General features: G+C 34.6%; 1 protein-coding gene and 1 long non-coding RNA gene across 9 annotated transcripts in view; one reads left to right on the forward strand and one right to left on the reverse strand.

Annotated features, from left to right (window-relative positions):
* The window catches only part of LOC115986356, a 54,337-nt gene that overhangs the window by 5,245 nt on the left and 22,983 nt on the right, over positions 1-26,109 (forward strand). For all 5 annotated transcript variants that reach the window (XM_031109260.1, XM_031109257.1, XM_031109259.1 and 2 more), the window contains 3 exons: positions 785-1,015; positions 6,095-6,598; positions 6,702-6,851. In XM_031109260.1, coding sequence (XP_030965120.1) covers positions 785-1,015; positions 6,095-6,598; positions 6,702-6,851 — 885 coding nt within the window. The remainder of the gene's footprint in view (positions 1-784; positions 1,016-6,094; positions 6,599-6,701; positions 6,852-26,109) is intronic.
* On the reverse strand, positions 8,641-12,243 carry LOC115986360. Of its 4 annotated transcripts, XR_004090698.1 has the most exons (5): positions 12,022-12,243; positions 10,450-10,508; positions 9,941-9,997; positions 9,130-9,219; positions 8,641-8,951 (listed from the first exon to the last, which is right to left on the reverse strand). It is a non-coding gene; the product is annotated as an uncharacterized LOC115986360 (long non-coding RNA). The 4 variants fall into 4 exon arrangements; XR_004090700.1 differs by lacking the exon at positions 9,941-9,997 and having other exon boundaries at positions 12,022-12,242; XR_004090697.1 differs by lacking the exon at positions 9,130-9,219 and having other exon boundaries at positions 12,022-12,240.

Consider the following 26,109-nt stretch of genomic DNA (forward strand, 5'->3'; position numbering starts at 1 on the left):
TATACAAGTCAATTTAATAAAAATAAAAAATAATTAAATTATATATAGTATACATTAAATTTACTTTAATTTAATGAGCTATATATGACATAAGAGTAATCAGAGGCAACAAACAATACATTAGTCAACTATTTAAATGCATTACATATTTTTAATAAGAATCTAGGAAGGGTAGTATTTAAATTTAGGGTAAATTATGTATTTGGTCTCTATCCTTTACATTTTATTTCAATTTGGTTCCTAACCTTTCAGTGTTGTATCAATTTGGTCTCTGTTGTTATTTCTTGGATGAAAATTGTTGACATGGCAAACGGCCAAAATAAAAAATTAGTTTATTGTCACATCAACTACAACCAATTGTTTATTTTAACCATTAGTCATGTCTGTAATTTCCATCTAAGAAATAACAGTATAGACTAAATTAATACGACACTGAAAGGTTAGGGTCTAAATTTTTTATTGGAGATCAAGAATGTGATAATCTTCTCCGATTTCTCATTGAATGAATAACTCAATCTCTGCTTATATATACAAGAAGTAGAGACAAAACTGGATGGTTGAAATGTGCATACATGATGTCCACTCTTTGTAAAAATTGTTTGGAATGCAAAGTGTGTACATTGGAAGTATGAGGAGAAGCTAAGATCAGGTAAACACGTAAAGCAAGAATGGTTGAAATGTAATATACCTAATACCCCAATACGGTGTTTTGGATATCTTCATTGAGTCACAATTTAATATGTGAGACTGATATATTAAATTGTTGTTGGTGTTTCAATTCCAGAGAAGGCGAAAGAAAGTTGTGTGGCTTGGAGCAATCGGATGAAATCATTTTTAATGGAACATGATCTTTGGAATATTGTTGAAACGACCACCGAACCAACTACACCTACTTGGAGCAAGAAGAATGCTTTGGCCTTATATTTGATCAGGGAATCCTGCGGGTCGGACAGATTTTCTTTGATAGAGAAAATTAGTAAGGCTAAAGACGCTTGGGATGAAATTGCAGACTCAGGTAGCTATTTCTCTCCTAAAGATACACATGCTCTATCATTCTAAAATAATAGCTTAAAGTTTTCAAATCGATGATAAAATAATAGCTAAAATAATAACATTGGATTGGTTGCCATTGTTTCTTCATTGTATTCGGTGTGGTTGTGGTGGTGGTGGTGGTTTCGGTGAGTTTTTGCCCATTTGGTCACTGATAGGGTTGTAAAGAAATAAACTTTTTCAATGAAACTAAGAAAGAAACTCTCTCTTAATAAGATTCTTATTATCGAAGATAAGAAATGGAGAGCATAAAAATAAAATACAAAGCTCCTTTCTATTTATACTACATAACAAAGCATGTACACGAGCACAGAAAAAGAGCGGGAAAATAAAACAAAAATAACAAATCTAACTAATGCAACGGTTACAAAAGAAACTAATAAGATTATGACACGTGTGCTAACTATATGACATCGCTTTGTGAATTTTCGTTTGTTCTTGTTAATGATATGGCATCGATTCTTTGTCTCTTGTTTCTTTTCTTTAATCTTAATGATATTGTTTCCATCTTTGGGTTCATCTATTATTTCTTCACAAAACACTGCCGTTTTCTTTAGCTTCTTTTCTTGTTTTCTCTTTTCAACTTGAACAAGGGTCACAGTCAATTTGTGCGCGAAGAGAGAGAGAGAGAGAGAGAGAGAGAGAGAGAGAGAGATGGGTATGGTTATTAAGAATTTTTTTTGGGGGGGGGGGGGTTGGGCTAGATGGGGTGAGGATGGATGAATGAGATACCTGTGAGATATGGATGATAAGGAAGGTTTGTGTATGTCTAAATTCTATATAACTGTAAATTATGAGTTTGATTTCTTTAATATGTAATCAGCTCCCTACTTTCTTGATCAATAAGGAGAGTGCCGTAAAGAAATGACTCTCCAAGTGTTGCTTGAACAAATCAGAGCATTCCTATCCTGTGTTCCATATTTCTTTTTTTGGGTGAAATTACCATTTTAGTTCATACATTTTGTAGTTATAGTCAATTTAATCTCTTTATTTTAGTAACAATCAATTTAGTTTTTATTATTTTCAATTTGTAGTTAATTTAGTTCCTATTGGAAACTCATTAACGAAAAATGTTGACGTGACAAACAAATGACAAGTTGGCACACTTAAAACTTATGCGGTGATTAAAAAAGAACTGCCATGGCATGCATATGAATGGAAACAAAAATAAAAAACACAAAAATCAATTTCTTTCTAAACAAACACTTAGGTCCATTTGATTGGGGGATGAAAAAATGGGAGGGGACCAAACTGATTTTAACCAAAAATAAAAAATAAAAATGGATGGGGTGTGAAAAAATAGGAGGATAGGAAATGGAGAAATGATGGAAAAGTGGAATGATAGAAGGGGTTTTAATTTCCTTTATTTGTGTTTGGTTGGCGGGTGGAAATGTGGAGGGATAGAAATTTTTTTTTATTTGCATGAGAAGAAAAATGAGGGGATAGAAAATAGAATCTGTATAAATTTACTAATATGCCCTTATTAAAAACATGTTGCCTAATTTAAAAAAAAAAAAAAATCACCCAAGTTTATTAAAAAAGAAAAATAATGTCCAATAAAAAAGATAATTTTTTTTAATTTTTAATTTTTTTATAAATAGAAGCCTTATAGATGAAGAGCAAAGCACCTTAAAAGAAACCAAACACCAAAACAAAAAAGACAAAAAAAAGAAAAGAAAAGAAAAGAAAATAAGTGAGGCAGTGTATCATGTCCATAAAAAGAAAAAAAGAAACAGAACAAAACGTGAAATGAAGGGTAGTGTAGTTATTTGACTACAACTACTCTTCTCCCGTCTATTTTCTCTCCAAATTGGGGAGGTAGCATTTTGGTAGGACCCAAATATTTTCTCCCAGAATCCACCAAAAACAAGTCTCTCCAAAATGAAGAGAAAACATAACTGAGAACTTGGCTTTGGGTTTAGACAGTTGCTTTTACAAAATTAACTCCTCTACAACCTCTTCTTCCCCCCCCCCCCCCCCCAACCCCCCCCCCAAAAAAAAAATCCTCTACAACGTTTCAAGCTTTCTCTTACTTTCATCTATTTTTGTGGTTTTTTCATTTCTTTGTCTTTAGTTGCCTCTCATTTTACTTTTGCTAAATGGTTGTGTGCATGCTTTTTTTTTTTTAATTGGGCATTATTTTTATTTTAATAAACTTGGTGGAATTATTTTTTTGGTTGATTTTTTTTTAATTGAGCACAATTTTTTTTTTTTTTTTTTAATAAGGACATATCATTCAATTTACACTTCATTTTTAATCCTCTCATTTTTCTTCTCAATCAAATAAATGAGTTTTCCACTTTTCTATCCCTTCCCTATTTTCCATCATTCCACTTTTTTATCTCTCCAACCAAATAGACCTTAAATACTCAAAATTTTATCTTTCTTCTCTTAGCCGTGAATCACTACATGAAACTTGAGTCTTGAAACCTTTTTCTTTGTTCTTGTCCTTGGGTTAACTAAAACTAGGACAAAGGGGTGGTTTTTGCTTTTCTCTACTTGTCCAAGTTGAAATTTGCTAATAGGATTTTGAGTTTCATTTGGTTTTTAATCTCTTTGTTGGTCAAAATATGTGGGTACATGAGTTTGGTTTTGAATTTTCTCTAGGTCTTATTGATAATTTGAAGAGCGGGTGAAATTTTTTGGTTTACATGTTATCTTGCTCTAGTGGAGATTGGATGTTACCGGTGAAATTTTCTTTGTTCTTACTGATAATTTGAGGCAATTTTTTTAATATTAATTAAAAAATTTTATTATTATTTTACTCACCACATAAGCTTCAAGTGTGCCAACTTGTCATTTGTTTGCCACGTAAGTATTTTCCATTAATGAGTTAATGGTAAGGACTAAATTGATTGCAACTTGAAAATAGCGAGGACCGAATTGACTGCTACAAAAATGTGGGGACCAAATTGATGGTGACTCCAAATTGTAGGAACCAAAATCTTATTTTTTGTTTTCATTTTTATCTATGTTGGCTCCTACTGTTCACTAAAACAATAAAACTCGACCCCATATCAGAAGTGCTATCCCTATTCAAATTTTGGCTTTTTGCCTATTCAGATGTGAGTGAATCGTTTTGTGAGAGAGAGCTACGCTGATCTTTTGACAAAGAGCTGATTCCCCTTTGTTTTCTGATGGAGAGAGAGAGGAGAGAAGAAGAAGAAGAAGAAGAAGAAGAGAGAGAGAGAGAGAGAGAGAGAGAGAGAGAAAGGGACGAAAAAGAAAAAAAATCAATTTTTTATTCAACCAGGGGATTATTTTAAGGAAGAAAAATGTTTGGAGTTACTATAGTAATTGCTACAGTGCTTTCTTCTTCAAGAGAGCTAATGTAGCAACTCAAAAAAATTTTAGAGTTTAGAGAGGCTATTGGAGGGTTTTTTTTTTTTTTTGTTTTGTTTTGCTCTCCAAAGATAGCTTTAGAGAGTCTATCGGAGACGCTCTAAGATCTAAAAACAAATTCCCACTGTAGCGGCATTCAGTTATTTTCTTCACTTATTTTATTCACCTCTCTCTCTCTCTCTCTCAAAACTCAGACTTCCTTCACACTCTCTCTCCAATCGCTAACTCAGTGGGTTGTCTCTATAGATGAGACGGCAGTGAAGCTAGGCGGTCATTTGTGGGATGCATTGTGGTTGATCTAAGAGTTTTGGAATTGGTTGTGGTGGCCATCATGGCTGTACAAGGTGGTTGCTGCTGCTGCTATTGGTAGGTTTGGCTTTGGGTTTTCATGGCTGGGTTTGGCCATAGTCAGTGGTGGTTGTCACTGGGTGTATTGTTGGCTGGGTTTGGGCTGTTTGGCCACTTGTGGTGTTGACTATTGGTGTTGTGCGTTAATATTATTTTAATGGATGAGAGGTAAAGTAAAAAATGGAAGGTAGGATTTATGTTAAGTATGAATGTAAAAATAAAGTAAAATGCTAAAGTCACAAATTATTTTATTATTTTTTTATTTTTTACAAATTGTTGATGTGGTAAGTGGTTATTGGAAAGTAAAAATGTGATTTTAAAATTGGTCTCATGAATTTGTAATTTTTTAGCAATGAAACTTGATGGGCCTCATATATACCAATGCTTCGAGCTAATCTAATTGGAAAGAACTAGTTGGTTTTGTATTAAATATAATTGTTTTAGGTTCTTCGGGGAAATCTGGTGATCATGTTTTTTTAAATATATATATATATATATATATTTTTTTTTTGGCTTTTTAGTACTTTATTGATTTTAATATAAAAATGATTTTAAATTTTTTTTTTTAACAATGTGGAGAACAAAGAGAAGTGAAATATGAGATCCTCGCAGTCTCAGTTTCTCACTCCTTTAATCACTAAAAAAAGAGAAAAAAAAATTAGAATAGAAAAGAAAAAAGAAAAAGAAAAAGAAATGCAATTGCATCACGAGATGTTTAAGTGAATACACACCATCGTAGAGGAGAATGTTGTGCTTGTACTTTTAAATAAATTAAGGGAAAAATAATGGATGTCCTAAGGGCATTGATTTAAAAAATACTTTTAATAACTTTCTATGGAAAAAGAAAAAAGTAATTGATTTTTTATAAACTTTTTTATATTTCTTTATAAAAGTAGTATTAAAATTTTCCCAACATTGTCTATTAATAAAAGTTCTAAGGGCACCCATTATTTGTACCCATAAATTTAAATCCGAGAAAGAAAGTATTATAAACATTAATGCAAATTCATGGATATGTGCTACAAATTCTTTATCCTATTTTCTGTGCTTTATTTTATACTCCACCCATCATAATAAAAACAAATGAATATATATATATATATATATATAAATAAAGTGATAAGTTCCTCTCACTTTTTGTGTTCAAGTTGATACTATATCTTCTCTAATCACACTGTATATATATATATATATTTTTTTTTTTTGGTTGAATTCAGGCACAACTCCTATGCAAATAATATTATTATGTTTAGTCAATGCTGAAATCTAAATTAATAGAATAATCATCTTGGAATTGCTATTAGATACTCCAAATATTTTGAATTCTATAGTAAAAGTACTATAAACTCGGCAGGGATGAAGAACTATGAGAACGGTCGCTTCAATCAGTATGTATCCCTCGAAAAACATATCCGTGAAGGTGAATGGGAAGCTGCTAATCAATTCATTAGCTCCAATCCGGAGGCAGTGATTGCAAAAATTTCAATTTCTCGAAGTACGGCTCTACACATTGCTATCTTTGAAGGACATCTGAATATTGTGGAGGAGTTGGTAAAGATAATGTCGGAAGAAGACTTGAAAATAAAAGATGCACAAGGTAATACTGTTCTAGGTTATTGTTCTATGGTTGGAAACATCCAGATGGCAAAATGTATAATTGGGAAGAGCCGGACCTCACTTAGCATTGGAAATGGAAGCGATGACCTCATTCCAGTCGTGCTAGCTCTTACGTATAACCCCAGTGGAACAGAAATGGCGCGCTATCTCTATTCTCAAACTCCTCTAGAAGATCTAATGCCAAGAAATGGCATCAACGGTGTTATGTTTATTACCCGGGCTATTTATTCCAAAGCTATTGGTAAGAACTTCAGATTCAACTATATTTTTTTATTCATTTCTATGCTTTGAAACACTAGGCATGATTCCCTTTCAATTAATTGCTTATGTTTGCGACTCAATAGATATGGCTTTGGATTTACTCGAACGTCACCCTGAGTTGGCTATCGCTCCGGATTACAACGGGTGGTCTCCTGTGGAAGTATTGGCTGGCATGTCTTTTGCATATCGGAGTGGAAATCGGCTCGTATATTGGAAAGAGTGGATCTACAACAGTGAGTATCACTCTCTTTCCTCGATCAGTCTATTAAATTATATGCTATTTTGCTCACACCTTGGAGAGTTAATTTATGAATGTTGGTTTTATATATATTTATTTTAAAACCTCGTTTTTTTAATTAAAAAAATACAATTGTACTTTCGCCCAACTTTTTTTTAAGTAAAAGATAGAAATTATATTGATAACTGAAAGTATACAAAGTAAAACCTCTGAGCATAAAGCCAAATAGGGGAAAGACAATGGCTACAGCAGTAGGAAGAAACTGCCAAAAAAAAAAAAAAATGGAGGAAACAAAGTACAAGTAAAACCTTAGCAGACGAAAGTCACAAACAAAATCAAGAGCTTCGGTGTGCAGCCACAAGCTTCTGATGACTGATACTCATCCAAAAAACCAAGGGCTTCATTTAAAATGGATCTAGGGTGGGCTTGAAACTTCTCGAAATAAAACTTATTCCGAGCATTCCAAATTGCTCAAGACATCACTGCTCAACATTCCACATCAAATTGAGGAAGTCTGTCCACCATCAACCTAAATAAAGCGAAGAAATCTTGGATAGCATTGAAACATTTTTAAATCTTCCCCTTACACAAAGCCAAACGTTCCTTGCAAATGGACATTCCCATAGCAGGTGGCCTACAATTCAGGTTGCTGGCAGCATAGATCACACCATGGTTCAACCTTTAGTTTACGTCGGTGTAAATTATCCCTAGTGGGAAGGATATTTGAACATACTTGCCAAACAAATGTGCAGACCTTTGGGGGCACATTAAGGGACCAAATTCTTAGCTGAGGTGTGGGAAGGTTTGTGATAATTGTGTATACTTAAGAAGGTCAGTTTCTTGAAGGCCTTCTCTCATTTTCCCGCGCGTGTATGTGTTAAATACTTAGCATTCTCAAAAAAAAAAAAAAAAAAAAAAAAAAAAAAAAAAAAAAAAGAGAGAGAGAGAGAGGTGGATACCCGGTGACCTTAATCTCCAAATAGTGGCGTTTCCAAGGTCAAGGGAACATCCAAAGTTTGAGCACATAGAGGGGGCGAAGGCCCTCCACTTTTGTGGCCAAACTTGCACGGCAGTTCTCTTAGTTGACACTACTTTTCGACATAAATCTATCTCAGTCTACGTGGAAGAGTCAGTCAGGTTCTAGTCCTAATCTTCATCTATCATATCTTCCTTCTTTTATCCATTGAATTGAGATCCTGGCAAAAAAGAATACATTAGAGTACTGGAAGAAATAGGGAGTACTTGATTAAAGGTTGATTATGCAATGCCCTATTTATTTTCGTTGGAATGGTCTCGTTGCGGCAGGAAGAATGGGGTACTCTAATGATTTTCTTGTTGGTTAGATTCCAACATTGTATAGCTAAGATATCTGATAAAATTGAAAATGCCTCGACCTTCTCTTAGGAGAATGGCTAAGTGAAACACACTACAACAAATTTGACTTTTTTCAAGGGTCAAAACCCTTAAAAAAAGTATTAAAAACCGTTGAAAAAATTTATTTTAAGAGTCCAATTGACCCTTGAGAACTTTCGAAATAAATACCGTCGAAAAAGAAATTTTAACGGCCTTCGTGACCCTTAAAATAAGTGCTCTAATCTTATTTTGAGGGTCAAGAGACCCTTAAATAACCTTTTACCAAGGTTTAAAAAAATTATATCTACAACCCTTGATAAATAAGGTTATTTAAGGGATCTCTTGATCCTCAAAATAAGATTTTATTTTATTTAATTTTTTTTTAAAAAAAAAACCACAATCATGCACAAACATATATATATACATACACATACACAAAAATTCATAATTGTATGAATTTATATGATACCAAAAGTCAAATTAACCCGATCAATATTTATATGATCTAATTCAATAGTCAACAGGGATAAGAATTTTAAATTGTAAAAACAAGGTTCTTTGCACAATCTATCATGATAGTAGGTGAACAGAACAAATCCTAATACATCCTATATAAGGCCAAAGTTGGTGAAAGGAAATAAAAATTGGTTACATGCACAGCTTTATATACATGTCCCTTCCCAAATTCTAAATTCTTCACATGTTTCCTTATATCAGCAACCCAAATTAACAGCAAAGCCACCTGAAAAAACCAAAAATGAAAATTTCACAATCAGACTAAAGGAACAGAATATCACATAGCAAACTAGTACCAACAGCTCAACAAGTCATTCCAAATTTATCCAAATTTATCCAAATTTACAAACTCAGCGAGATTACATCTCTTCTACTTAGATTATGATTGGGCTGTACAAACTTACTTGCCAACTGAAAATTTGCAAACCCAATATTTTGGTGAAGCAAATTGGACCTGGAATAAATAGGTTTTGAGGCCCAAAATTTAGATTGGCCTGAAAATGTATATGGATAAGCTTACCTCGAAGAAGAACACAATATATGGATCCGACCATGTGATAAACAAACAATATGATAAAATGAGTAACAACATAGTTAAACAAAAAATTAACTTGAAGGTATAAGTGGAATTTGAAGCAAATTGCTATTTTAACAATTCTAGGATCTTTTAAGAACTTGAGACCATTTTATAAATGATTTATTTGTTTATTTAATGAAAGATTCACTAGGTTTTAGGTTCTTATAAAAAAAAAAGTGCTCATATAGTGAAACATGCTAAAAGGCAAGTATAAGAAAAGCTACAAACACACAAAAGCATTTGCTGGACAAGAATACAAGATTTGATGCCCAAGACCAAGTCTTGCAAAGCTGGACTCAGAGGCCTTTGAAGTTACAGACACACAGAAGCAAGCACAGACAACCCGAGTGTATCTTTTCATTTTGAATTTCTGGTAGTTGCCTATTATCTGTTAGGGGGAATAAAGCCATAGCAAATCCGACCAATAGCAAGCTAAATCATGGAAATGTGCCAACCAAAGCATGCATATAAATCAGATTAAGTCATGCATATTATTATTTGACTTGCTGTTAACAATAGCAATCCAGTACACATTTTTGTTCCAGCAATCAGTTGGATGTTATATAAATCAGATATAAATCAGATAAGGATTGCAAAAGCAAACTAAAACAGTGACTAGCTTGAGATGATCTTCATACCTTAGTGATCACTACTAGATTGGGCTGATTGCGAGGTGATACATTGGATAGAAAAATCTGTGCTCACAATTGGAAATAACAAGTAGCGCATTCAGAAAATCTTGTCGTGCGTCGTACAAAACAAAACAAAACTAAAGAGTTGCATATTTAACCTCTATTTATTCTATTCCATTTCTTCACTTCATTCATCCTGCCTTAACCTTAATCTAACATAAAATGTTGAGTTGTGCTCAAAATTGACTTCCTTATAATTAGTCCCTCTAGGAAAGTAATGTTGATAAGAATAATAAATTAAGTCATCACATTCATTTGTTGATAGGAATCCCATGCCACAACACCAAATTGGTTAAAGAAAAAACAACAATCAAGCCTAATTTTAGGGTCCGCTATGGATCCTCAACAAAGTAGACAGGGTATTATTATTTTTGCTTTCAAAGCCACAACATGTCATCAAGTATGTATTTCTCTATCTATTTATGAGATGACAAAAAGTGAGTGTAGTGACTGACCTTTTTTCTTTTTGGATATGGATATGGATCTGAGCGAGGCAGAGGGAAATCGGAAAGACCTGAAATCCAGACCCCAAAAATTAAAGGAGATCTGTACTGTGTGTAGTTTTAATAATAATTTTGAGGAGAAGAGAAGGCCTAATAATAATAATAATAATTGATCAAAGGGGGTTGGTTTTCGCTTTTCAGTATAATAATAACACTAGAATAGTCATTGTTTGACAGAAAAAGAAAATAGCCATTTACATTCCAGCAACAAAATAACAAAAGCATTAAACATAGAAGAAAAGAAAAACAGACTTAAAAGAAAGCATTAGCAAGTAAGTAAAACCTATGCAACCAGTCACATTGGGTGCAATGCAATGCAAGCTAGTTAAAAGTTAAAACGAGTTCATTTCCAAATGATAGCTATGAGTCTTAACCAAAGCTTGAACAGCCTCACATGATGAAGGTGAATATGGTTGAAAGCTGGAGGCAGTTCAGCCATAGTGAGAAGCTTTGTTTTGCATTTGTACTAATCAGTTTGAGGGTTCTGCTCCATATTATGATTACTACGAACTCAAGGCTTTTTGTTGATTACCACAAATTGAGTGAATGTGGAGTTTGATACTGTTGGGAACTTAGAACATAATAAATCAACGCACACACACGGAGATTGAACAAGTTTTGCCTTTTTGACAAGTCATATAATCAGATTTTCCATTTTGAATCCTTTCATGAAAAGGATTAAAACATCAAACTAGATGTGCAAGCAGAGAGAGTCAAGACTAAATGAAACCCTCTTTAAACCACCAGGCCACATTAAATTTTTATGTCAGCATCATCAGCCACACAAATATGATTATGATGAACAGAGACTTTAAATAACACAAAACAGCTTGGTGATACATAAATTAGTGATACTAACGAAACTTTTACCAAAAAGGCTTATGCATCCCAACCACAATGAATATCAGAAACACAGGCATATTTGCTACAAAAGAAAAATTCATCAATAACTTGAATCAAACTAACAAAAGAACACACCTGTATTTTGAACAAAGAGAAATCAGCTTAAACAAACTCGAAAGTGGAAAAAACCCAACAATAGCAACCTTTTTTTTTTTTTTTTTTTTCCTTTCACCAGCTTCCAAAATCAGAACATAAATTCCTAATTCTTTACAATAAGCCTAAAAATTGAACAAATGTTGCACTCCTAACAACGCACACACACGGAGTGAATGTGGAGTTTGATACAAATTGAGTGAATGTGCAGATTGAAATAAACACACACACACGGAGAGAAAGAAAACTAAATTTGAATACACAAACATAATAAATCAAGTCTTAGAGAGTGTCTAAAAAAACTCAATCAATATTTGTATGAAAACTGTAAAGGAAACAGAGATTATAATTTGAAATCGAATAATGAAATTGCAAAGGTCGAACAATTAGAAATCGAAATAGGGAAATCGATGATGAGCTCAGTTTTCTGAGAAATGTGAAACGAAAATCATGGGTAAATCAATGAAAAGTGTGGGTAAACCAAAAAAACAAAAAAATCAAGACGAAATTAGGGTTTTTGATTCGTACCTAACCGGAGCTGAGAAACACAACGCCAAGAGAGAGGAAGAGTCACAAAACCGAGATCGTACCTAATCGGAGCTGTGCGATCGTACCTAATCGATGATCGTCGAGCTCGATGAGATCTCCATGATCGTCGAGCTCTATGAGATCTCCACACGCTCTGTGAGATTTCTCAGTTTCAGGCTATCAACAAAAGAGTGATGAGAGCTCTGTTTGTTGGTTATGTTTGGGCTAATGTTTTTAAATTTTGTTAGGCTTTTTCAAGGGATGAAAATTTTGTTGTGGGCTTTTTTCAAGGGCTGAAAATTTTGTAATTTTTTATCAAGGGTTGTGGGCTGAAAAAACTGACGCGTTTTTTTTTGTCACACCTATTTCAAGGGTGTTTTAATTTATATTGAGGGTCTAAATAATTTTTGAAATAAAGTTTGAGTAATATATTTTACCGCATTTGTATTTGTAGGTTGTATCCACAGATTTTAGTAAACCCTCGATAAAAGAGGGTTGAAATAACTAAAGTTTGTTGTAGTGACACCTTGATTATTTCAGGATTCCTAGGGATAAGGTTATAAGAATATTATATCTCAAAAATTGCATCATCTTCCTTTTCAAACTAAACTTGCTATGAATGGTTATGATTGTACTTTGTTGGGTTAAAGATTGACCCTTGTTAATTAATTCAATTATTTAAGTTGATTAATTAGACCAAATTACATGCAATATTATGGAGGCACAAATCACCAATCTAAACTAGAGTGTAGCGAAAATCAAATTTGACACGGTGATTTAATTACGAATGGGGAAAATCTTCACAAGAAAAAAACCCTACCAAGTGAATTTCAAGTTACTATTAATCAAGAACAAGAGGTTACAAGTATATACTTTAAACTATATACTAGCAAAATCTTACAACTATATACTAACATACAGTTGAACCTTTACTTTAATCTTCAATTGAACTTAATCTTGCAGAAGCCTTCCCCTTTGCACGAATCCCAATACGTGATTGACCTCTTTGCAAAAATCCCATTACATGACTGACTTCTTTGCATGAATCCCATAATATGACTGATTTCTTTGCACGAATCCCAATACTTGATTGACTTCATAGCAACCCTTTTGATTGTTGTAGTCAATTTGCAGCAACTTCACATAAAAGCACCAATAAAGTCTTCAATTGTTAGTGCCAAAGTATTGCTAGGCATGGAACCCAAAGGCAAACAAGTGTCGCAACAAGATCTCTTTCTTCTGTTTTTTGAACTTACAAGTTCAAAAGGTAGAAGCTAGGGTTTCAATAAGAAAACTTTGTGAAGCATTAAGGTTAGGGTTTTCTTTTTCTACCATCTTATTTAATAGGAGCTTAATGAGCCTTTTAAATGGGCTCTCCTATTCTTATTAGGTTTACACAAACCCATAAACAAATAGACAATTAGAATAAAACGTTGCAAGTTGAATTCTGAAATCTCGTATCTCGATAGATCGGGAGGTATTGAGCTTCATTAAGTCTTGATAGATTGAAGGTGTCGAGCTAGGTATTGGGATGTGCAAATTGAGCTTTTCCTGAGCAGTTTCTCGAATATTTTTCATATCTTCAATATTACCACTTGTTATACTTCTTCAAAGTACTTATGATAATCTTGAAACCACTTAGAACTACCCAATTACAAGTAAAGTGAATTTTGTCATAGGATATGCCAATTAAATAAAAATATCCCTAACGATCTCCCCCTTTCGCAATCCATGACAAAACCCCCATGAGTACAATGAATGTTCTAGAATACATTAGACTAATGATCACACTAAAAATAAGTCTACTCTAATATTTGAACTCTTGAAAAACTTTGCAAGAAGAGAGATCAATGTATGAATATGACTTTGCAACCTATCATTAACTAAAACACTAAACAAGATACATCAAGGCATCATGTGTGAAATATAAGACAAGTTATATAAATGCAATCCATGTGCAAGAGATAAGAAAAGAAAAGCACATGTGATACAATAAGAAAACATAAATTAAAATATATATCAAATCAGCTCAAATGTATATGAAAGGTTTACAAAAACTAAAAGTACAAGAGATGACTCCTATACTATACAAAAGTCATACAAAATTCCTCACTACATCCCTCAAAGAACTATCCCCTTAACAACTAGCCTATCCACTCTCAAAATTACTCCCCTTTTTTGTCACGATGGGCAAAGGTGGATCACTGTAAGGTAGTCATCTCATTACAAAATAAATTTGCAGAAGCTTCATCATCATGTCCACTAGTAGAAGAGGCAATCGGAGAGACATTCTCTGGAGCAGAAATAAAACCACCTAGTGTAGACTGGAGGCGTGCAATTCATCCTATGTGAGTGTTCATCTGAGACATCTTATCAGTAAGATGTGTCATAAAATCATCATGAAAGGTTTGAAGCTCTCGGATTGCACCAATGTCACCTCTAACTAGTTGCAACTGATCAAGAATGGCAGCAAGAGTCGCCTCTACTCCAAAAGAAGAAAATGGAGCAGATGAAGATGATGGTCAGGATGTGAAGGCAGTATCCTCAGTAGTTCTAAACTGAACCTCTTCTCAGTAAGCAGGAGTCGAATTATCTCTAGACCTCTTGGCCTAGGTCGTCAGTTGCGAAGAGTTCCTAGATAAAGTCACCTTCCCTAAAGCATCCATGGCGTAGAAGGGTGAAGAAGAAGGGAAAGAAACATGAAAATGAGTAAGGAGCCGTGGGAAAGGAAAGTCTATGGATAGACCTTCAGTAGTGAATAAAGAAATTGAGTACGAGTTTCGATAATGGTGTTATAATGAGACTAAAGAGTGCATATGAATATCATGATCATGTTCAAAATCCTAGGGTTTTGAGCAAAATCACGTGTCACCGTACTGAGGGTTCCACCCAAAGTAGATGGACATTCACATAGACGAGAGGCCAGTGCATCTCGAGAGAAGGAAGAAAGCACCGGTGACCCAGGGTAGTCAGGTTTTTCTACCAATATAACATGGAGTACATTAGAGATAAGCTTTAGTGTAACAGTGATGCCTATACCTCGAACGTAAGTAACGAACATGGGTATAGAGGTATTGGTTATGTATATGTTAGAGTAAACTCCTGTATAAATACACTGGGATAGGTATCTAGTCGTTCACTTAGGAACTCCCATCCACGAGATTTAAATGTATTGGGTATTACTGTTTGTAAGCTCAGACAAAAGTATTTATGATTCTACAAGAATAGAATGCAGAGAAAGGTCCTCCTCGAAAGCCACACTGTTTTTGGTATCATAGAACCAATCTTGAGGAGGAATATAAGAAAAAGGAGTAGAAGATTTAGAATGGGAAAAAGGATTACATTTGGGAATGTGATTTTTGGGTGCCATGGGAAGTTAAACTTTCAAGGGAGAGACAAAATCAAGAGATTTAGACATATGTAAGAGTAAGAATTAAAGAACGATGCATGAATATGCATGAGCATGTGACATGAACAAATATCTTCCACAAATAGGGCACAAACTCATTCCAAACTATAGCACTCAAACATAATCAAGTACATAATCCTAGAAAATGTATGAGCATACTCCAAAATGCTAATGAAATGCAACGCATGACAATAATATAGTTAATCAACTAACCCAAAGGCCCACACATGCGAAAATTTTCAAAATCCCCAAAATTTCAAAAATGTAGGCCTAAGATGCATGAAATGCATGAAAAATAAGAAAAGAGACAGATTTAGACCACATACCAACAAATTAAAGAAGTTAAAAGGCTAAAACTGAGATTGGAGACTTGATTTTGGTGGTTTGGGTCAAAAGGGATCGAGAGAGGTCGAAGAGAAATCCAAGAGAGATTGCTTGAAATGAACCGGGTAGTCCCACGAGTATATATAAAAATCGCAGTCTCGATAGATCGAGGAGGTATCGAGTTTAAGATTCAATGGGTCAAGAGGTATCGACAGCTAAATGTCTTGATGGATCAACTAGGTTTTGGGGAGGTATCGACTAGATAGAATGTTGAGAAGTTGGTCTCGATGGATTGAATAGGTGTCGAAGAGGTATTGAGAAAAAACCAGAAATTGTCTCTGAAGTTCGATAGATCGATCAGGTATCAAGATGCATAAAAATGTGAATTTTCAAGGTGAAAAAGCATGAAGTGTATGCAATCAAGACATGATCAAAACCATGCATCTACCCTAAGCAATCAATACCAAAGAAATATTTCAAAAATCACTCTCAAACAAGCATTGGACTCTCAATCATAAAACACTAAACAGTCTATCCAATTTTAATTCTAAAATCAAGTCAAGACAATTTAGTAAGCTTTTACTAACACTTGCATCACTTGTTATGGCCAAATCACACAACTCATGTACAATGTAACAAGAATAGAAAATGTTTGCATAAAGTGTGTGAAAACATTTTTATACAAGCATATGTTGCACAAATATGTTCGAAATTTTTATGAGAGAATCATAAATACTCACATCACAATCATAACTGTTTGATGGGAACTATTACCTTTGAGATACATCCTATAACTCCCACATCTTCTAGAAATAGTTTCCAATCATATTTTAAAGCCTTTTGATTCTATTTGCTTTAATTTTTCTTTTGGCATATTTTTTTTTTTGCATATGTTTCTTTTGTGCATATTATACATGGGTACATATAAGAGAGCGTACATTTTTAGACCCCTTAAAACACAAGTTGTTTAACCTAGTTATTTAGCCAAGTAATTACTTGGGTAAATTATTCAAATCTAGGTTAACACAAGTAAATCATTTTATGTAAACAATGCGGAAAATAAAGAACACGATATGATAACTCAAGAAAACCAAACCGGTAAAAAACCTGGGGAGGATTTAACCTAGCTTTTATTTTTTTGATAAGTAGGATTTAACCTAGCTATCCTCAAGGTAAAACAGATCTACTATGAAAGAATTGAAGTTTTACAATAGCGATTTAGACCACTAATATCTTATTGCTATCTTGAGTAGAAGACTTAATACCATGACCATGTGACAGCTCCGAGTCCACAAACTACTTCTTTCTTCAATTCACAGAAACCACAAGTATCCCACTTGTGTTTTTCTTTAAGCTCTTTATGTAGCAATTGAAGTAATCACCAAGCTCCCAACATCAATCTTGATCTTGATAACCCTAAGTATGTATGAAAGCAAACATCTTTAGATCTCACAAGAGATTCACACACATAGCATATCAACAACCTCTAAAATGTGGCTAGGGTTTTTCCTTTTATACTTAAGGTAAAACATAAAACCCTACACTTCATATGAGCTTGGGCTGAGTTGGAAATTCTACAGAAAAAACATTTTGCGAAAACTTCGATCGATCGAGCTTGCAGAAATTGAACAGTAATTTTCTGCAATTACTTGATTCCAACTTTACACATAAAGCATTTTGAGCAGCCTAAATCTAGAGTCTAAGTTTTGATCATGGTTTGCTAACATTATACATTAAAGTTTTAATATATTTAGATCCTAAATCCTTAGAACCTAACAGAGAGAATAGAAAATACCCATTAATTGTATTTGAAGACCCTTTTTCTTATTGTGCAAGTTCTACACCTTGTTGTAGCACGAATTTTATAAGTTGTATACAAGTGTTCATGATTGACGAGTTTTAAAGGTAAGATAATTATTTATGTATTTCTCTTAGGATTTTTAGTCCTACCAGTCAAAATGAGTGATATAGTTATGAATTTTCTGATACCACTTGTCGAATTATAGATCGACTCTTGCTAATTAATTCAATTACCCAAATTGATTAATTAGATCAAATTACATGCAATATTGTGAAGGCACAAATAAATCATCAATCTAAACAAGAGTTCAGCTAAAATTAAATTTGACACGGTAATTTGCTTACAAATGAGGAAAACCTTCATAAAGCAAAAACCCCACTAGGTGAATTTCAAGTCACCACTCTCAAAAAATCCACTAATCAAGATTAAGCGTTACAAATATAAGGAATTTTACCACTACCTGTCCTATCCCAAAATACCAACCTACAATTGAATCATTACTCCAATCCCTAGTTGGATTTGATTTTGTAGAAGTCTTCTCCTTTGCACAAATCCTAGTATGTGAGTAACTTCTTTACACGAATCTCACTACGTGACTAACTTCTTTGCATAAATCCCTCTTGATCAAATTACATGCAATATTGTGGAGGCACAAATAAATCATCAATCTAAACAAGAGTTTAGCTGAAATTAAATTTGACACGGTAATTTGCTTACCAATGAGGAAAACCTTCATAAAGCAAAAATCCCACTGGGTGAATTTCAAGTCACCACTCTCGAAAAATCCACTAATCAAGATTAAGCGTTACAAGTATAAGGAATTTTACCACTACCCGGCCTATCCCAAAATACCAACCTACAGTTGAATCATTGCTCCAATCCCCAGTTGGATTTGATTTTGTAGAAGTCTTCTCCTTTGCACGAATCCTGGTACGTGAGTAACTTCTTTACATGAATCTCAGTACGTGACTAACTTCTTTGCATAAATCTCTTTATGTGGCTAACTCTATAGCAACCCTTTTGATTGTTGTAGTTGATTTTTAGTAGCTTTATATAAAAACACCAATAAGATCTTCCATTGTTAGAGCTAAAGACTTTGCTTGATACAGAACCCAAAAACGCATAAGAGTCGTAACAAGATCTCTTTCTTCTATTTTCTAAAACTCACATGTTCAGGAGGTGAAGGCTAGGGTTAAAAAAAAAAAAAAAAAAAAAAAAAAAAAAAAAAAAACAACTTATGAAGCATTAGGGTTAGGGTTTTCTTTGTTTACCACCTTATTTAAATAGGAGCTTAATATGCCTTTTAAATGGGCTTTCCCATTCTTATTAGGTTTACATAAACCCATAAACAAATAGCCAATTAGAATAAAACATTGCAAGTTATATTCTAAAATCTAGTATCTCAATAGATCAAGAAGTATGGAGACAAGTATTGAGTTTCATTAAGTCTCGATAGATCGAAGGTGTCAAGCTAGGTATCGGGACTCATAGATTCAGATTTTCTTGAGTTGTTTTTTAAGTATTCTTCATGTCTTCAATAATAGCACTTGTTATACTTTTTTAAAGTACTTCATGTTAATCTTGAAATCACTTAGAACTACCCAATTACAAGTAAAGTGAATTTTGTCATTGGATATGTCAATTACATAAAAATATGACCCTAATGTACTTGTTAACATTTAGACTTGCAAGTGTCACATTCTTATAGATTTGCATACCCAATGGATTGCTTGGATGGAGGGGGAGGAAAGGAGAGTAAATGGGAGGGGTATGATTTAATGAACCTTGCTTAAATGTTTTTTAAGAGGGGAATGGGAGGGGTTTTAGGCAAGGGAGTTAATACCATACCATACCGACCGATACGGTCAGTTTTTTTCATATCGGTGAGTTGACCGGTATTGAAACCCTCTTGATTCATACTGCTTTGAGTACCGGCCCATATCAAACTGTTTCGACCTTACCAACAAAAATTGGATGTTTCAGCGGGTAAATCTAAACCGGGCTGGTACCAAAAAAAAAAAAAAAAAAAAAATCAGTTTTTGTCATCACAGCCACTCACCACCACATCGCCAGTCACTTCCATGTCTCCGGCCACTTCCATTTTGTCAATCGCAGTCTCCCCACCTACTTCAGCTTCTTCTTCCTTACCTTTTCACTTCTTCGTTCTCTGTTTTTCTTAGACTTTTCCACTCCTCTGTTCTTTGGTATTTCTATTTTTGAACGCCTACTGCTATATCTTGTTTTGTACGCTAGAGTCCCACTCCCACGTGAATACTGAAGTCATTAACAAGTCAAAAGTTTTCAAAATTTCCAAACTTATCTCCAAGCACCCACGTGTTGTAGCCTTAACTTTTGCACATTGATTTTTATTTCTTTTGTTTTTTCATTACTGTATTTAGTAAGCACATGTACTTAGTACTATTATTAAACCACAACTCTTCTTAAAAAAAAAATATATATATATACTACAACCATAATTATTAATATTTAAAGGAATTATTCTTATTGGTCAGACTTTAAAATCATTTTATATTTTTAAGAGAATATATAAAATTTTTAAGAGAATATATATATATATATATATATATAGTGGTAATCCCAAAATGGTATACTGGTATTAACCGGTACCAAAATATTTTATTTCTCTAGCTAAGCCGAAACAGCCTCCGGAATAATATTGACTCCCTTGATTTTAAGGGATTTGGAGGGGTATCTTGTCCCTCCTAGCCCCTCTTTTTTAATTCCCCCAAATTGGAGAGATTTGGAGGGAGAGTGGAGTGGAGGGTATTAAAAAAATATTTCCTTTAAGATGTCAATACATATTTATTTCTTTAAAAATTAATAAAAAAGGTCATTATTGTCAATTTATGTGAAATTCTCCTCCCCGCTCTCTCCCTACTTAATTTTTAAAACATCCAAACAAAGTGAAGAGGTAACTATTCCCCTCTACTCTCATTTACTCCCCTTTCTCTCCAAACTTCCAAACATAGTGTGATTTGTAGAATGAAAAGCCATATTAGAGTTATCAAAAGTACTTTAATGAATCAATTTGACCTTTATACTATGTTTGAAAGTTTGGAGAGAGGAGAGTAGAGGGTAAGGAAGGGAAGAAGAATGGTTACCCTTTCACATTGTTTGGATGTTTTAAATCCCTCCCCTTTATGTGAATGTTTTAAAAATGAAATAGAAAGAGGAGAGTGGAGGAGAACTTAAGGGCATGAATGGCATTTCAATTTTTTTAAATCCCTTATGTATTCCCTTCCCTTGCCAAATCTCTCTAAGTTGGGGGAAATAAAATGTGGGGTTAGGAGGGGTAAGACACCCCTCCAAATCCCTTCAAACCTCTCCCCGCTCCCCTCCCCCTCTTAAAAACATCCAAGTAAGATTCATTAAACTATATCCCTGTCATTCACTCAACTCTTCTCTCTTCTCCCTCCATTCATACAAACTATTAAGGAGCTCTTTCTTTTATATATAAGCATAAACAAAGTATATCACAAATATGTTGTTTCTAGCCTTAAAAAATATAATTGAGATAAATACGCTATTAGTAACTAATTTGTAATCTAATAATAATAATAATAATTTGTAAGCTCATGCATAAATTACTCCATTTTTAAAGAAATACGAAGGTGATTTGTTTACCTATTTACATATTTACTTTTTAATTCTTTACAAAGTTTTTTTTTTTTTTTTTTAATTGTGATATAATCAATTTTTTTAATATTCAATATTTATAAATAAACATAAAAATTTAGTTAGTATAAACATATATTGAAAATCATAGTTGTAGTACTTTAGAATATGGTAAACTTCTCATTGATGCTTATACTTGAGTTAGCAGTAAGTTTTGGTAAGAGATTCTGTATTATTTTCAAATTAATTTGAAGTGGTTATATTAATTTCAAATTAATTTGAAGTAATTATATTAGTTTCAAATTAATTTGAAGTAGTTTTGAATGGGCTTGAACTAGATTCAAATTAGTCGGAAGTAGTTTTAAGTGGGATGAAATTATTTTTAAATATACTAGAAATTGCAAAAAGTTAGAGTGGATTATAAATATAATTTGGGGTATCTAACATAAAGAGTGGATTAGCAATTTTTTTTTTTTTTTTTTTTGAGCTTCTACTTTAATTGAATTTGAAGCTTGTAAAAATTGCATATGCATAAATGCATTTAAGAATAATCACAATTAGATACATATGAAACTTTCTATCTAAATCTAACACTGCCAATATTTGTTTTTAAATTTTTTGCTAATCCTTAAAAAATCATGTAAGGATATTATATGATAGAGTATGTTAATTGGTTATTCTTGATTACCCCATTATGGTAAGAAATAATAAGTAGTTTACTTTTTACTTCTTAATTTAATTCATATTAGTGTGTTATACAATTTTGTTCAATCACAAAAATATTTATTAAAAAAAAATCACTAGTAGTTTATTTTTTGGGAACATATTATATATATATATATATTTATTAGAATCAATAGTTCGGAGTGAGAGGATTTAAATCCTAAATGTCTTCATTGAAAATACAAGGAAGTGTCGACTAGTTGAGTTATAAGGTTCCTGAAGGTTTGAAATAAACTTAAGTGTGCTTGAGATAGTTCAAAATGGACTTGAACTAGTTGTAAAGTTTATATTTTTAAGCTGGCAACCATGAACAAATCTAACATTTTAGAACTTAGTTTGTCTAGTTGATTAGTGTTGAAATTATATTTGGAACAAGACAAATGAAGACTCAGGAAATCAGAAAGGTGGATCTCTCTCTAGTTGCTTAGTTTGTCTAGTTGATTAGTTCTCTTCTATCTTTTCTCTTCTCTACTACTTTGTCATGGGTGGATCTCTCTTTTTCTTCATTGAGTCAAAATCTTTTGAATTTTCTGTTGAAGAAGGGGGTACTTTTTTCTTATTACGCATTTATGAGAGAGCCAAAGATTCTTTACGATCTGTGTTCATGGGCAAAGAGAGTGCTAAGAGAATGTTATCCATGATGGAAGACTTTATTTCCACTAAGCCCCCTGGACATTTTGCACGATCTGTTAGAGATGGAGAGACGATTTTTATTCTACAACTGGCTTCAAATGCACATGGCTCTTTTCTTATGATTTCAGAACTTCTACATGGCCGTCGGAAAGGTTTCTTAATTGTGCCAGAAGGAAAATCGGGTAGTGGTTGGAGAGGATTTAGTTTGCACCTAAGGAAGGCTATAGCTCCAAGGACCCTTGCCATCAATCTGCCTCCAAAGCTTTTACCTGGGTCTATCATTAAAGACTCCAAATCTTTTGCGGAAGCGGTGGTGCAAGGTCGACGTAGTGAACCCAAAACACACAGACAGGCAGCGGTGGAGAATGCTTTGAACCAGGATACTCGTGACGTTGTGAATCCTTCGCATTTAATGTTGGATTCTCGAAACTCTAACTTACCAAATCCGGGTGTTCAAACCTTGGATTCTCACGAGAGCTGTCTTGGGAAGGAGAATGCTCTGTTCGGGGCTGTCTTTTCAGATGATGCTGAAGGTGGGGTGCTTTTGAACCTGTATATTAGGCTGGATCATGGGCCTCATGGTAAGTGGAGGATTAGCTGGTCCAATGTTTCTGAGGTGGACCCTCCGGTTGACCAAGCCCCTAACCCAAAGCCCATTGATTTTATTAAGCCCAAACCTTCTTCAGCCCATTTGATTGGCCTTAATCCAAATCCAAAGCCCACTGACCCTTTTAAACCCAAAATTAATTCTGCCCCTTCGGTCAGCCAAAATCCAAAGCCCACTGACTTTTTTAAACCCAAACCTTTTTCTGCCTCTTTGATCAGCCAAATTCCAAAGCCCATTGACATTTTTAAACCCAAACTTTATTCAAATCCAAAGCCTTCTACCCCTTTAGTCAGCCAAAATCCAAACCCAAAGCCTAGTGACCATTTTAAACCCAAACTTAAACGTGCTTTTAATTGGAAACCCAAACCCTCCCAGCCTTCTTTGACTCAATCTTAGACTCACCCACGGTCTTTGTTCTCCTCGCCTGTCCCTCCCTCGCACCTTATCCCTTCGACACCTACCATAGCTGATAGCGTTCAGTCCAACGCTATGCCATCGCTGACCCACATGGCGTCGACATGCACAGAGAAGTGTTTCTCAGTGCTCGACAGCTCTGAGGCCTCTGTGATTGAGTCTTTGAGTTCCGATGATTCCGTGGATGAGTCCCTGTGCTCCGATGGTGATGTGGCCTTGCAACGTGACATTCAACGGATCATCCATGAGCACACAGATAATGTCATCAAAAAATGGGGAAATTCAGAGCAATGGGTTCTTGAATTACGAGATGGGAAGAGGGTGGCTGTCTCGATCCAATATTCTTTGCCACCGGGAGAGGTCGTTGCCGAAGTGGACGACTCGAACCAGTTGCCGACGGCACCGGGGGTGTCATCGGAATGTAAGGAGCTAAATTCAGAATTGGAAAAAGGGGCTAATGTTACCTTGGAGGATTGGGTTTCAGATTTTTGTTCCGATGATGCTTCCCAGTTTACTGATTCTTCGCCTCCTCTAAATGTCGAACCACTGGCTTTCTCTTTGCCTATGGGCGTCATGGATATTTCTGAAGGGTCAACATCTCTGGATGAGGAGAAATTGCTGGGTAAGGACAATTACTCAGATTGGTTTCAGGAAAAATTCAGTGGCTTTGATGATTTTCTTGGGACATCCCTTAAAGGTTTGGAAGAGCCAGCAACCAAATTTCTGTTGGCTGTAGAAGCTGAGTTACAGCAGAGAGCCATTAAGGAACAAACTGATAAAGCTGTGAAGATCTCAGGGAGGAAAGGAATTAGGGAATTGAGGGGTTTATTTAGCTCTGTCAATTATGGTTCAGCTTCTTCAAGGCGCATTGGTAATGGTAAGGACAAGGCTCTAATCACTTTCCAATGAATTTGAAGATCTTATTTTGGAATGTTAGAGGTTTGAATGAGAAGGAAAAACGGCTCAAGGTTTGTAATTTTTTACGTTCTTGGAGGGCTGATATCGTTTGTTTGTAAGAGACAAAGTTGGAATGGGTTACAAGAGGAATTGTTAGAAGCATATGGAGTTGTCCTTACATAGATTGGTTATATTTGGGTTCTGAGGGTGCTTCTGGTGGAATTCTTCTCATGTGGGACAGAAGGGTGGTTCAAAAGATAGAGGAAGCAGTGGGGCTTTTTTCAATTTCGTGTAGGTTCAAAAATGTCAGTGACCAATTTGAGTGGGCTTTCACAGGTATATATGGTCCAAATTTGAATAGGAATCGTCAATTTATGTGGGAGGAACTAGTAGGCTTGAACAGTTGGTGGAATTTGCCATGGTGTTTGGGAGGAGACTTTAATGTCATCCGCTTTCCTTCGGAGAGGTTAGGGGCAGGAAGATTTACTCTTTGCATGTATGATTTTTCGGATTTTATATCTCTTCATGGGCTTATGGACAATCCTCTGGAGGAAGGCTTTTACACATGGTCTAACTCCACATCAGCTTCTAGAATAGATCGGTTTCTCCTCTCTCCGGTTTTGGCTGATTACCTCTCTCATTTTTCCCAAAAAAGGCTTCCTAGAGTGCTATCCGATCACTTCCCTATTCTTTTGGAGAGTGGGAGTCACCGCAGAGGGCGTATTCCTTTTCGTTTTGAAAATATGTGGTTGAAGGCAGAGGGGTTTCTAGAGAAGGTGAAGTCTTGGTGGGAAAATTACCATTATCAAGGGACTCCTAGTTTCATTCTTGCCAAGAAGTTGAATGCTCTAAAAACGGACCTAAAGAAGTGGAACGAAACAGATTTTGGCAATATCTCAGTCAAGAAACAGCAATTATGGAGCAAGTTGAATGCTCTAGATATAAAAGAGGACAATTAACCTCTAACTGAGGAGGAGAAATTGGAAAAAGCATCCTTACGCGCCAATCTTGAGAAGACAGCCTTGTTAGAGGAGATTAGTTGGAGGCAAAAGTCCAGAGTGTTGTTTTTAAAGGAGGGTGGCTCCAATACGAGGTTTTTTCATAGGTTGGCTAATTTTAATAGAAGAAATAATTGTATTGATTACCTTATGATTGAAGGGGCTTTGTCTTCCAAACAGGATAGGATTTCTGACCATATTGTTCAATTCTATATGAACTTATACTCTGAGCAGCAAGAGCAGCATCCTTTCCAGGATGTATTAGACTTTCCAAGGATTTCAGGGGATAATGTGGATTGGTTAGAAAGACCTTTTGAGGAATCTGAGATTTTTGAAGTCATTAAGGAGTTTAATGGGGACAAATTTCCTGGGCCTGACGGTTTTTCGATGGCTTTCTTTCAAGCCTGCTGGGGGATTCTTAAATCCGTCCTCATGGTTGTGTTTCACCATTTCCATGTTACAGGTCAGTTTGAAAAAAGCTTGAATGCAACCTTCATTGCTCTCATTCCAAAAAAAGCTTCAGCAGTGGAGGTAAAGGACTTCCGGCCTATCAGCCTTGTTGGGGGGGTTTATAAAATTCTTGCTAAAGTTTTGGCTACTCGTCTTCGCATGGTTTTAGGAGAGATCATCTCAGCTCCCCAGAATG

Source organism: Quercus lobata, chromosome 4 (genome assembly GCF_001633185.2).
Source record: "Quercus lobata isolate SW786 chromosome 4, ValleyOak3.0 Primary Assembly, whole genome shotgun sequence".
Lineage (NCBI taxonomy): Eukaryota > Viridiplantae > Streptophyta > Magnoliopsida > Fagales > Fagaceae > Quercus > Quercus lobata.